Source organism: Sus scrofa, chromosome 7, assembly GCF_054392235.1.
Source record: "Sus scrofa isolate SSC_HxYL_T2T_F1_AM1 chromosome 7, Sscrofa_HxYL_maternal_Yorkshire_Landrace_v2.0, whole genome shotgun sequence".
NCBI lineage: Eukaryota > Metazoa > Chordata > Mammalia > Artiodactyla > Suidae > Sus > Sus scrofa.
This window is the reverse complement of record NC_139389.1, coordinates 61,571,240-61,585,266: the sequence shown is the minus strand read 5'-3', so window position 1 is coordinate 61,585,266 and position 14,027 is coordinate 61,571,240. Positions and strand designations below refer to the sequence as shown.

Here is a 14,027-nt window from a genome sequence, read left to right as displayed (position 1 = left end):
TGAGAGGGAAGGTGATATCAGAAGATGCTGGGGAGTTCCCATTGTGGTTCAGTGGTTAACGAATCCAACTAGGAACCATGAGGTTGCAGGTTCGATCCCTGGCCTCACTCAGTGGGTTAAGGATCTGCCCACAAAGGCCGGCGGCTATAGCTCCGATTCGACCCCTAGCCCGGGAACCTCATATGCTGTGGGTGTGGCCCTAGAAAAGACAAAAAAGACAAAAAAAAAAAAAAAGGAAGCTGCTGGAAGGTGGCTCAAACTGAAGTGAGCAGCCTTGTACGGTCTGGATAAAGATTAGAGTCTTATCCTACAGCAATGGGGAACTGCCATTTTTAAGCATATAGGTGATGTGATTAAATTTAGGGTTTTAAAAAATCACTGCCTTCTGCAAGGAAAAATTAGAGCAAAAATAAAATCTAGGAGATCAGTTAGGAGGCCACTGCAGGAATTCAGGGAGGTGGGGTCATTTGGGACTAGCGAGTGATGGTGGAGATGGAGTGGTTGATATACAGGGTTGAGAGCAATCTGAGGGGTAAAGTGGACAGGGCTTGGTGGTGACGTGGATTTTGAAGTGAGGGAGAGAGGAAGTGTGGAGAATGTGCAAGAAGCTAATGGCCCACCATAGGGTAGAAATAGAGGAAACTGCGGAAAGTCAGTGACCTCAGCTCTTACTAATACCATTTAAGTATTCCCTGCTCATGGCGGAGGGTGGGGTAGGAAGCAGGTGTCAGTGCCACAAAGCGAGTCACACATCACCTGTCCAGAGCTCACGGCATCCCCATTGTAGCTCAGTGGTAACAAACCCTCATGGATACCCATGAGAATGTGGGTTTGATCCCTGGCCTCGATCAGTGGAGTAAGGACCCGGCATTGCCGTGAGCTGCGGTGTAGTTCACAAACTTGGCTCAGATCCCACGTTCCTGTGTCGGTGGTGTAGGCTGGCAGCTGTAGCTCTGACTCGACTCCTAGCCTGGGAACCTCCATATACTGCATGTGTGGCCCTAAAGGAAAAAAAAAAAAAAAAAAAAAAAAAAAAGAGCTCACATCTTATAAGGTAGACATATCTGTACAACATGAGAAACAAGGTGATAGAAAAAGACACAATAGATGTTACAAGCCAGGGACCTGTGTCTGTTAAATGCTAGTAGGAAGTTGAGATGGCAGGGGGCTGGAGCCTTGGGATCTCTGAGGGATCCAGGCTGTAGACTACCGGCTTCATCTGCTCAGAGCGTGAAGCTGCCCACGTGGAAGAGTCTGCTCACAATGTGGACAGTCCTGAGGCCTGTGAGAGCCCCCAGTTCGTGAAGTGCAGACAGATTTTTTTTCTGATTTCTCGGGTAGACTGATGCCTAGAGGGATCAACTGACCTGTCCAAAAACAGTTGGCTAGTAAGTAACCATACCCAAAGCAGAGGCTGGCTCTTCTGACCCCTGGTTCTGTGCTGCCTCCACACTCTGCCTCCTGAATCAGGGGTCGCTCTCAATGAGCACACATCACATTCCTAGCTGGGATGAGGATTATGTCTGCCTGTGCTAATAATGCCGTTTTGTGTCTTTCTGTTCTCTAACTGGCTCCTTCTCATGGGACGCTCTTCTAGGACATTTCACATTAATCCAGGGCAAAATTCTCAAAATGTCACTTCTGAGGAAGATCAGCATCAACCCCTATCTTTCACGTTCCACATCCTCCCCCTCCCCCTCCAGCCAAAACACTTCCACTCCTGCAGAGATGGTACCCCTGGATTTCACATGAATTACCCCGTAGCTCTGCCTGTCAGCCTTTCCCTTATCATCTCATCTGATTTTTACACATGATTTGTCATTTAACATACTGATCATATTTAATTTAGAACAATGCAATACGTGAGGGGTTTTGTTTTGGACTGATTCCCTCAGGACCACTGGTACGATTCAAACAGACATACATATACCATTCCTTTAAAAAAAAAAATCTGCAGGAGTTCTCTTGTGGAGCAGCAAGTTAAAGATCCAGCATTGTCACTGCATCAGCTCAAGTCGCTGCTGTGTCTTGGGTTCAATCCCTGGCCCGGGAACTTCCACATGCCCTGGGTTGTGTGGCAAAAAAAAAAAAAAAAAAGGAAAAAAGAAACACATATTGCCACCTCGTCCCCTGCCCCAGAGTTTCCATTTCAATAAGTCTCAGGTAGGGGCTTAGAATTTGCATTTCTAACAAGTTCCCAGGTAATGACAATGCAACCAGTCTGGGCTCATATTGTAAGAACTCACAGCACTGGAGTTCCTTTTGTGGCTCAGTGGAAACCAACCTGACTAGTATCCATGAGGATGCAGGTTTGATCCCTGGCCTCACTCAGTGGGTTAAGGATCCAGCATTGCCGTGAGCTGTGGTGTAGGTTGCAGATGTGGCTCTGGAGTAGGCTGGCGGACCCATAGCCTGGGAACTTCCATATGCCACCAGAGTGGCTCTAAAAAAAGCAAAAAAAAAAAAAAAAAGAGAACTCACAGCACTAGATAATTTTTTTTTCCTTCATCATCTTATTAAAGAGGGAATTTAGGTTATCAGCTGAGTTCTATTCCCCACGAGCTACAGCCCTCAGATGGGATTCCACATAATAGAAGAGAACTAGCGTTCCAAGGCCAATGTATTAAGTCTGTATTGACATAGGAAGGCTTGAAAGAAAAAGCCTTCAGTCCACACTTTTCTCTCCAGAGTGTTAAACTCCCTGCTGCTTCCCTAACCACTTACATCTGTCCTTAGCCCTTGCCTCTTACTCCATGAGGATCAAGGACTCCCAGCACAGGACCCCATAAACTCTCAGGAACTTAGGCTACATCCCTCCACCATTTCCAAATTCAGAGTGATCTGATGGACATTATACAGGTCTTTCAGTCCTTTGATGTCTCAGAGATGCTCCAACACACCCCAGACACACCATTAACTCTGTGACCCACAAACAAGTGGTTTAGCATTTGAAGGCCTTAGGTTTTCTTTTCCTTTTTTTTTTTGGCTTTTTTAGGGCCACACCTGAAGCATATAGAGGTTCCCAGGCTAGAGGCCTAATCAGAGCTACAGTTGCCAGCCTACACCACGGCTCACAGCAACGCCGGATCCTCAACCCACTGAGCAAGGCCAGGAATTGAACCCGAAACCTCATGGTTCCTAGTTGGATTCCTTTCCGCTGTGCCATGACGGGAACTCCAAAGGCCTTAGGTTTTCGGTAGGTAAAAAAGATGTCCCTCAATATGAGAGAGAACAGGACACCTGGAGAAATATTAGCCAGAGTTCTCTGGAAAAAAAGGCATTAGCAACAACAGTCTAACATTTAACTTTAGAGATATTACATGTTATAGTTTAACAACAAAGTGCTTGCGTGTGTTCGTGTCTTCACATATGTGTATTAGATCCTCACAACCTTGTGAGGCAGGTAAGGTAGGGCCTGTGAGAAGGTGAACGTCTGGCCAAATGAGGGGTCAGGACCAAGACTCAAAACATCTCACCTTCTCAATGAGGTAGGTATTCCTTCCAACACGCAGCTTTCCCTCAGTTTCTTTCAATCAAATAGAGGACTGTACGAGTGAGTAAAACAAATGACACTAAAAGGATCAGAGAATGGCAGTAACTTAAATCTAAAGGTCCAATGATCCAGCACCTGAGAAAACAAGAATTATTTCCCTCAGCTAAACGCCAGGAAGGATCCCTGCGATATCATTTAACATTGTCAGAAATTTTGCTTATATAGTCCTACAGTCCTTTTCCAGGTCCCCGTGGCTTGTTCATCACTGGGTATGTTCTGTGCCTCAGAACCTCCAGAGGCAGTGCCCCCGTACACTGCTGTACAAAGAGCTCCTGAAATTCCTTCAGCCTCGAAGTCACAGGACTGCAGACATCCCCTACAATAATTCTGTCTTGTCATGGCAATGAGACATCTGGTGACTAATGCCTGCATAGAACTGGATTAGGAGAGCATTTTCTGTTTTGGGGTTTTTTTTGTCTTTTGTCTTTTTAGGGCTGCACCCAAAGCACATGGAGTTTCCCAGGCTAGCGGGTCCAATCGGAGCTGTAGCCGCCGGCCTACCCCACAGCCACAGCAATGCCAGATCCAAGCCACGTCTGTGACCTGCACCACAGCTCATGGCAATGCCAGATCCTCAACCCATTGAGGGAGGCCAGGGATTGAACCCGCAACCTCATGGTTCCTAGTCAGATTCATTTCCACTGAGCCACAATGGGAACTCCTTCTGTTTTTTTAAATCTATGCATTCACACCCCAAATCTCCTACCTCCAGTCTGATTGCTTGCAAGTTCCGGGCTTGTGGGGATGCACTAATAAATTCCTTGTTGAATAATAAAGATGATAAAAGCAACCAACCCTATAATGAATATCTTTTAAGGGCCAGGCATTATAGTAAATAAGACTCAGGATTGACATGAAGGATGGTAATGCAACTACATTTATCTCCCTTCTTTTTCAGTAACAAGGCATCAACCAGTAAACTCACATTTCCCTAAGAGTCAGTCAAAAATCCTGAAGGAATGCCTTTTAGGTTCAGAATATTATTTGGACCCTAAAGGTTTACCCTTACCATTAAAGCATGGAAAAAAGCAAACAGATCAGGCCCCCCTCGAGCCTCTGATGCCTAAGTGCAGATTTTCTCTCTCTGGAAAACTTGAAGGTAATATTGATGGAAATCTGGAAGGGAGCAGCAGAGCCACTAAAGACTATTTATTAGATCAAGTGGGTGTTTTGATGGCATAAAAGATGTGCTTTCTGTCGGAAGCTCTTGTCACACTGACTACAGCGAAATGGTTTTTCTCCTGTGTGTGTTCTCTGGTGTGTGAGAAAGTGGGAGTGCTGGTTGAAGGTTTTGCCACACTCAGGACAGCAGTATGGTCTGTCTCCTAAGTGGATTCGTTGGTGGGTAATGAAGTGAGAGCTCTGACTGAAGCTCTTCCCACACTCATCACATTTATAGGGTCTTTCTCCCGTGTGGATCCGCTGGTGCTTAATGAGGGCAGAGCTGTCGGCAAATCCTTTCCCACAGCCGTCACACTTAAAAGGCCTCTCACCGGTGTGTGTCCTCTGGTGCGTGACCAGATGCGAGCTCTGATTGAAACTTTTGTGGCAGTAAGGACAACTGAAAGGCCTTTCTCCCGAGTGCGTGCTCATGTGAGCTCCAAAATGAGAACTATCTCTAAAGCCCTTCCCGCACTCCGGGCATTGAAAGGGCCTTTCCCCCGTGTGGGTTCGCTGGTGTTTAATCAAATCCGAGCTCTGGCTGAAATGCTCACCACAGTCCTTGCACCGATAAGGCTTCACTCCCGTGTGGGTCCTCTGATGGGTGATGAAATTTGAGCTACGACTAAAGCTCTTATGACACTCGAGGCACGTGTAGGGCTTCTCTCCTGTATGGGTTCGTCGGTGCATTGTGAGGTGTGGCTTCCGTCCAAAAGTCTTCCCACACTCAGGGCACTCATGGGGTCTCTCCCCTGTGTGGGTTCTCTGATGTTTGATGAGGGTTGAGCTGTCGCTGAATTTTTTCTCACATCCATTGCACTGGTAGGGTTTCTCTCCCGTGTGTGTTCTGCGGTGAGTGACAAGGTCTGAACTCTGCTTGAAGCTTTTCCCACACTCCATGCATGTATAAGGCCTCTCGCCAGTATGAGTTCTTAGGTGTCTTATGAGATAGGAGCTCTGGTTAAAGCTCTTTCCACATTCTGTACACATGGGCTTCTTTCCTATATATCCTTCCAGGAGGTTGTTTAATTCCTTCTCCTGTGAAAAGGGCTCCTGCCGGCCCTCTCCTGGAAGGGTTCCATGCTGCCCTTCGAATTTAAGACCCCTCTCCCAATTGCCTCCCCAAATAGGCATATGAGAAATATCTTTATTGGCCCTTTCCGTGGATGTTCCACCTGGTTCTGCCGTTTCAGAGATGATGTCCTGATTGAGTTTTACGACCTGATTCTTAAAGTCTGAAAAATTAACAGCAGTAACAGAGAATAAAGTTATCGCTTATCAGGAAAGATCATCCGAAAGCAGCGAGAAAGATTAAAATTTGTGTTCTGGCAACAGACCACAGTGAATTTGATGACTCTCATTTTGACTTTGTGAAAAGTTCATTGAAGATCATTGAGCGTATGGAACACGTAAATTTCGCAGCCCTTTTATTTTGAGATGGTCAGATGAATCTTGAGTGACCTGGCTATCCTTCAAGAGTATACCACATATTATTGAAATTGGGCAACTTCTTTCAAAGATGTTCTAGACTATGAAATATTTACTTAGGATGAAAGCTATATTTGGTCAGTTACTAACTTGCCAAAAACTCAAATTTAAACTTCCATTAGTAAGAGCCGAAGTCTAGGGCAGCATTCCAAATTCCTCATTTAAACAAGGGCTGAGGAGTTCCTGCCGTGTCACAGTGGAAACGAATCTGACTAGGAACCCCAAGGTTTTGGGTTCAATCCCTGGCCTCGCTCAGTGGGTTAAGGATCTGGCATTGCTGTGAGCCGTGGTGTAGGCTGGCAGCTGCGGCTCCGATTTGACCCCTAGCCTGGGAACTTCCATATGCCGGGGGTGTGGCCCTAAAAAGTAAAAAAATCTAAAAAAGATAAACAAAGGGGAGTTCCCGTCGTGGCAGTGGTTAACGAGTACGACTAGGAACCATGAGGTTGCGGGTTCGATCGCTGGCCTTGCTCAGTGGGTTAAAGATCCGGCGTTGCCGTGAGCTGTGGTGTAGGTTGCAGACGTGGCTCGGATCCCGCGTTGCTGTGGCTCTGACGTAGGCCGGTGGCTACAGCTCTGGTTAGACCCCTAGCCTGGGAACCTCCATATGCCGCGAGAGCAGCCCAATAAATGGCAAAAAGACAAAAAAAAAAAAAAAAAGAAGAAGATAGGCAAGGGCTGAAATGCTAGATTTCTGCCCATCAGGTAACACATCTCACCTGTGTGACTTTCCCTTTGGATCTTGCTCGCCTCAAAATTTTGGAGTGGTAAAATCCATGGCTCTTCTTTCTGCTCCAGATGGGAAATTACACTTGGTCTAGAAATCCTACAAGGAAAGCGAACACAGGATGTTAATTTGAGCCAATCACACAAGGCCTGATCAAAATGCAAGCCCTCCTTCTTCCCTGGGTAGAGGAGAACACCCAGCAAAACTCTAACATGTGTTTGGTCTCGTTAAAAGGGCAGCCATGGAGTTCCCTTCATGGCTCAGCAGTGAATGAACATGACTAGTATCCATGAGGACGCAGGTTCAATCCCTGGCCTTGCTCAGTGGGTTGAGGATCTGGCATTGCTGTGAGCTATGGTGTAGGTTGCAGATATGGCTTGGATCTGGTGTTGCTGTGGTTGTGGTGTAGGCCAGCAGCTACAGCTCCTATGTGACCCCCAGCCTGGGAACCTCCATGTACCATGGGTGTGGTCCTAAAAAGTAAAGAAAAGGGGGCAGCAGCCACAATGAATCGATAAACAGGGTGATCTTCCCAGGAGGCTGAGAAAAAGCTATTTTCCTCCCATTTAAAAAAAAAAAAAAAAATATATATATATATATATATATATATATATATATATATATGTATATATTCTCCCATGGCACAGTGGGTTAAAGGATCTGGCATTGTTACCACAGCAGCTTGGGTTACTGCTGTGGCACGGGTTCAATCCCTGGCTCAGGAACTTCCACATGCCACGCGTGAGGCCAAAAAAAACATTTAGATTGAGTGATAGAAACTCTAGAATAAGCACAATAACTCATTTCTGAAGGCACAAGGCTAAACCCATGTGGAGAGATAATTTTATCAGAAACAAAGCTGTCATGACCTCACCCTTGGAAAGAATCAAGGAAGTTAACTATAATGTTTGGTTTTTACATTTTCCCAGAAGGGCAGCAGTCAATACAGTCATGAGAAAAAAGATAAACACTGCCTTAGGGAAAGCAAAAAAAGGAAAAGGACATGAACAGGTTCACAAAAATAAAAAAATAAAAGCAGCCTAACCTCACCATTATGCCAAGAAATTCAAATTACAACAATGAGACACAGACAATATAGTGAAGAAGAATGCAAACTCAAGAGTCATATTGCCTGACCACACACATGGCCCCGCCTCCGCACTCTCCAGCCCAGCAGGATGGGGTCCTTACACTCCAGTCCCCAGCACACATTTTTTCACTGTAGGTCCAAGAGCATCAGGAGACCTAGTTCCCAGGAGTCAGTACCCCCAGCCTCCCCCAAAAGGCTGATAGTGAGATTTTCCAGTGGCAAACTGCAGACTGTGGGGGCAGAACCGGATCCCTTTGAGTAAGGGGGATGTCTTTCCTGGGTAGAATTATTATATTCTTGTGATATCTGCTTGCTGATCTGAACATGTGGAGATGTTTCATTGTGGAAGGGAAAAAACACTCTTTGCTAATGAACCACTAAATAATTGATTTGATTACATGTGGTTAATATAGGAACCAGATGTGGGTAAAAATATCTACTGTTTTTATTTATTTTTTAAATTCAGTGCTGAAAGGGGAAAATAGATGTATTTCTTTGAAACAAATGATTTATTTGATGCAACTTTTGTATGCATGACAAATCTTGTTCAAAGATGAATTTAAAATAGTGATAACCAACACTTTCCATCACTCTGACCATCCTTGAAGTTTCCCCTGTCACCGTGATGGACTGTTATCTGATGTCTTTTTTGTTGCCATCAGGTGCTATCATTGGCTTGGCTTGTCTCCCTGTGGTGTGCGTGTGTGGTGGGGGGCAGTAACTTGGTAACAATAAAAATTAACAACAACAACAAAAAAGAGTCATATTGCCTGAGTTTGAATCCTAACCCTTCCTCTTACTAGCTGTGTGACCTCAGGAAAGTTACTTAAACTCTCTGTGTTTCTGTCAGTGTCTTCATGTATAAAATAGGGATAATGATAAGACTTACCTTACAGAGTTGTTGTGAGAGTTGTAAGGATTAAGTGATAAGCCCTCAATAAATGTTAGCTATCACTATTATTTTACCCGGACTCATAGATTATAATACCCACATGATAGATAGAATATGAAGAAATGGACACTTTCATATAATGCTCACATAACTAAATAAATTGATTCAATCATTTTGGAAGATATTTAACAAAAACACCAAAGACCTTAGAAATGTATCTATTCTCTGGCCCAGCAATTCTAATTCTGGGAATTCAAAGGAAATGAAAAAAGTTAAAAAAGAAGAAGGAGAAGAAAGTTATGCAAAAGGTGTATTAGCTAATTATTAACTAATTACACTTCAATAAACAAGACTTCTGGAGTACCCATTGTGGCTCGGTGGAGACGAATCCAACTAGCATCCATAAGGACTCAGGTTGGATCCCCAGCCTTGCTCAGTGGGTTAAGGATCCGGCATTGCCATGAGCTGTGGTGTAGGTTGCAGACTCGGCTTAGATCCTCTGTTGCTGTGGCTGTGGAGTAGGCTGGCACCTATAGCTCCAATTCGACCCCTAGTCTGGGAACCTCCATATACCACAGGTACGGCCCTGAAAAAAAATAAAATAAAATAAAATAAACAAGACTTTTAAAAAGACAATTAGCTAAGAGATGTTCATCACAATACCGGTAAAAATTTGAAATGACCTACATGTCCCTCAAAAAATAATTACTTTTGATCGAGCCATATGAAATTGCCATTTTATAGGTAAAAAATTGTCAAAAAATGGCCACCTATGCAGCAGGTCAAGGATCCAGCATTGTCACTGTAATGGCTGGAGTTGCTACTGTAGCATGGGCTCCACCCCTGGCTCAGGAACTTCTGCATGCCAAGGATGTGGCAAAAAAAACCCCACATATATGGTTCAATTTAATGTAAATTACTGTATTCTATACAACAAAATACTAAGTTGTCATTTTAAGTAATATACAGAAAGATGGTTCATTTTTTATTTTTTTAATTAAAAAAAATTTTTTTTTGTTTTTCTGCCATTTCTTGGGCCGCTCCCGCAGCATATGGAGGTTCCCAGGCTAGGGGTCTAATCAGAGCTGTAGCCACCGGCCTACACTAGAGCTACAGCAACACGGGATCCGAGCCACGTCTGCAACCTACACCACAGCTCATGGCAACACCAGATCCTTAACATACTGAGCAAGGCCAGGGATCAAACCCGCAACCTCATGGTTCCTAGTCGGATTCATTAACCACTGTGCCACGACGGGAACTCCCAGAAAGATATTTATTGTTGTCAAATATATTCATAATACAATGTTTAAGAAAATAAAATGTGCAATTGAAAAATTTGGTATGATCCCAGGTTTCTTCTTTTCCTTTAGGGCCGTACCCCCGGCATACGGAGGTGGGGTCTAAAGGAAACTACAGCCGCAGGCCTTTGCCACAGCCACAGCCACACCAGATCCGAGCCACATCTGCAAACCTACACCACAGCTCACCGCAACGCGGGATCGTTAACCCACTAGCAAGGCCAGGGATCAAACCTGAAACCTCATGGTTCCTAGTCGGATTCATTTCCACTACACCATGACAGGAACTCCTTTTTTAAATTTATTTATTTTTATTTTCTTAATTGCGTATATGCTTAAGAAAATGACTGGAAGGATCATAATCCTTCAGCAGTAGGATGAATGACTTTGGTTTTCATTTTGCTTGTCTTTTTCTTCAATGAGTATGAAGAAAACGTGTCAATTACAAAATGTTACTTGTGTAATAGACATGAAGTAAAGCAGGGAGAAGGGGAAGCCATGGTATTTTAGAAAGAGCTCTGGCGGTTTTTTGGTTTTGTTTTTGTTTTTTTTTTTGTCTTTATAGAGGTTCCCAGGCTAGGGGTCAACTACCAGGGGTTGCCACAGCCACAGCAACGCCAGATCCGAGCAGTGTCTTCGACCTACACCACAGCTCATGGCAATGCTAGATCCTTAACCCACTGAGCGAGGCCAGGAATCAAACTCTTGTCTTCATGGATACTAGTCAGGTTCGTTAACCATTAAGCCACGGTGGGAACTCCTGTTTTCGTTTTGTTTTGTTTTGTTTTTAAGTGACAGGGGAAAAAAAAAAACCTATGAGGAGAGCTCCCCCCTTTCCACAAAGACCTGGATTGGACTCTCATCTCTGCCACTTATGAGTCTCAGGGTCCTAAGCTGGAAAAGGAGGATGAAAACATATATATCAAAGGGGGAATGGCAAAATATCAATAAAACAATAAATATCAAAGAGATCTGCAAATTACTAAGTGCCATAAAAATGGAAGTCATTCCTTTTCTGCCAGGGAGGCAACAATTACTCTTACAGAGATCTGGAACTCTAAGAGACCAGCATCCCTAGAGACCACTCAGATCTGGGCCTGCTCAAGATATCTAAGTCTAAAGGAGAGTAGTATTCTTACCCATTGAGAGCCCATTCTTCTAACTGTGCAGGGTAGTATCCCCGAAGAGGACTCTCTAAGCAGTGGCCAGGTAACCCACTCTTCCCTGAAGTTCCCAGCCACATCACTGAGCGTCATCAGTTCCTAAAGCAAGAGACCTCAGTATGTATCAGTAGCTCTTTAGATATTCTCACCACTGTCTCAAAATCATAAGACAGACACTACAGCCATGCAACATATCCAACCAACCCCCCTCCCCAGGCCAGAATAGCTCTGTGTGCTGTCAACCACAGAAGTGTTGCTTTTCTTTCTCTGTTTTTACATCATCTTTCCCTTAACCAACTTGCTCATCGCCAAGTGAAGCCTGAGCCTCCCAAACACATCTATGGAAACTTCAGTCTTTGGAGACATTAATTTTTTGAGGAATAAATTGTCCATGATGGACAAGATAAACAGAGGAGAGAATGTGCAGGTATAACTTGATTTCTGGAAAGTTTTGAACTCTCTCCAACTACATTTTCCTCGTCTAAGTAGGAAACTGCGGTTTTAATTATACTTATATCAGTTAGAATAGCTGACTTTTCGTGGCTTGTAGATTTGATGTCAACCTCAGGGAACAGACTATGCAGAAGCTCAAAGGGAATTGCCCTAGGTACCACTCTATTTCAAGGTTTAATGCAGTCAGAAATGGAACTTAAAAGGACATGTATTTAAAATGAAAAAAACAATATGGACAAGCTGTAAAATTAAGTGAAATTCAATGAGGATAAGGACAAAACAAAATACTTGGGGGCTAAAAACAACCATTAACACACTAATAAAATGATCATAAGTATTATGAAAAAATTATTTGGGGGGAGATGGTCAGGTTACTGGACAAATCAGTAATTTATTGAGTAGCTAATATGTTGTAAGATTAGGGGTGACAAAGACATGTGATAATACTTGTTTGTTTTCCCACTTAAAAAAGAGTTTCCAATAGAAACAAATACAAGTCATCCAGCTGAACCTGCTACAAAGAATTCTGCATTTCAGTGGAGGATGGACCAGAATGGTATGAAGAAGTTTCACATCTTTGTCTCACCAAAGAACCTGGCTACTACTCGGGTACACACAAAACCACTTTTCATGGAAACATTTATGCATTTATTATTGGTCACTTATCAAGTACTGGATTTTTAACAACCTAAAAACCTTAGGTAATACCTTTCATCTCTCTGGCTTAAAACCTTAACAAATTAAAATAAAGTCATTAGGAAGTGAAAACTGTTATGAGTTTTGAAATTTTATTTCTATATCCATTATAAAACCCAACAGAAGGGCCCACCTGCAGGAGACAGCAGGATTGAGCGGGTGAGAGTTCTTAGCCAGAGCTAGAGAAACCCGATTTCCCACCCAGTCTCTTGCCCCTGCCCCCTTTTGAGAGTGACCTCAAGGACCTAGAGCTCGGAGGTGCGGTGACTAAGTGCCATTGTGAGAAGCACCAGTTTGTTCACTGGGTTTATTAATAGGAACATGACCACATGGGTAGGGCTGACACCCATTCTCCTCCCTCCGTGCTGCAGGCCCCAATCTGGGTGCAGCGGTCAGAGGGTCGCAAAACTAAGCTGAAACCAGGGGACCAGCCACAAGGAGCAAAAAATTAAGAGTATGAGCTCTCCAGATGCAGGCGGAGAAAACCGCGGCTACCTCTCCCCAGTCCTCAGCAAGACCCGCGGGCTCCGAAAGGCAACCGGGGGGATCCCGCAGGGGCGTTGGCGGGGCGGCGGGCAAGCCCTATCCACGTCCCTCAGCATCGCACGAGCGGCAGCCGCAGTGATCTCCTTCCCCGGCTCACTCACCACCCAGAGACCCAGCCGAGGATGGAGCACGAAGGGAGGGTCCTCCACCGCCAAGCCAAACTGGTCAGCAACGCCGTGGCGGTGCCGCCCAGAACCCGACCGGGACTCGTGACAGGGCTGTGGGGACACAGGTGGGACTCTGGGCTGGACAGCCAGCAGCCGGAAAACACCGCCCCTGTCCTTTTTCCATTGGCTTCTCGGTTTCTGGGACGAGAGGTATTCCTCGTCCATAGGCTGTTAGAGCTGTCAATCACAGCTGAGTCTTTTGGGAGACGTAGTCCCAAAGAACTGCGAGTACCGGGACGCCCAATTCCCTGCGGTGACAAGTGTTAACACCCAGTTCCCGAGCTGCCCGGCCGCTGGAACCGCCTCTTCAGAGCTAAGAAGGGGATCCAAAGACCGTACATCCAGAGAGGGATCTGAGATTCGAACCTCCGGGCCTCACCTGACTATCGCAGAGCAGCCTTGTACCAATTTCTGCATCGCCCGCGCTCTGGCACCTAGACCTTCCAGAGCGCGGAGCAGCTCGTCGATTCGGCCTTGCTGTGCAGCCTCCTCCGCCGGGTCCCTCTCTCCCCCTACCCCGCGGCGGCCATGGCCTGAATGGTGTCTGCCTCTTTACAAGTTCCAGGCCAACTCGGACTGGGCATAACAAACCCCATCAGGAACCGTTAGTGGAAAACAGACCATCAGCTTCCTTCTCTTAGCACAGTTGCCAGGCATATCCCCTTTCCATTGGTCAGTACACCTGTTAATGGCCAGAGGAGGCCAGCGAGAGTGTCAAGTATTCTAGGAAATGTGGTATTAGGTTCCAAACTGTGGAGACTCCTGGATCTCACCTGAGAGCCCGTATTCA

At 45.1% G+C, this 14,027-nt stretch overlaps 1 protein-coding gene across 3 annotated transcripts; it reads right to left on the bottom strand.

Annotated features, from left to right (window-relative positions):
- Nucleotides 1-4,412: 4,412 nt before the first annotated feature.
- ZNF774 (zinc finger protein 774) lies at nucleotides 4,413-13,312 on the bottom strand. 3 transcript variants are annotated; one of them, XM_021098909.2, is made up of 4 exons: nucleotides 13,020-13,312; nucleotides 11,352-11,474; nucleotides 6,922-7,028; nucleotides 4,413-5,949 (listed from the first exon to the last, which is right to left on the bottom strand). In XM_021098909.2, exons 2-4 carry the CDS (start codon nucleotides 11,453-11,455, stop codon nucleotides 4,706-4,708), a joined length of 1,455 nt encoding a protein of 484 aa, XP_020954568.1. In that variant the 5' UTR covers nucleotides 11,456-11,474; nucleotides 13,020-13,312; the 3' UTR covers nucleotides 4,413-4,705. The 3 variants fall into 3 exon arrangements, with proteins under 3 accessions (XP_020954568.1, XP_020954567.1, XP_084824666.1); XM_021098908.2 differs by having other exon boundaries at nucleotides 13,172-13,312; XM_084968540.1 differs by lacking the exon at nucleotides 13,020-13,312 and having other exon boundaries at nucleotides 6,922-7,371; nucleotides 10,804-11,474.
- Nucleotides 13,313-14,027: the final 715 nt, after the last annotated feature.

Excerpts from the sequence above, each read along its gene's own strand:
- ZNF774 (XM_021098909.2), bottom strand. The coding sequence starts at position 11,455 with ATGTGGCTGGGAACTTCAGGGAAGAGTGGGTTACCTGGCCACTGCTTA. Across the intron at positions 7,029-11,351 it reads GAAGAATGGGCTCTCAATGG|GATTTCTAGACCAAGTGTAA; the intron begins GTAAGAATACTA and ends CTTTCCTTGTAG. Across the intron at positions 5,950-6,921 it reads CCAAAGGGAAAGTCACACAG|ACTTTAAGAATCAGGTCGTA; the intron begins GTGAGATGTGTT and ends TTAATTTTTCAG.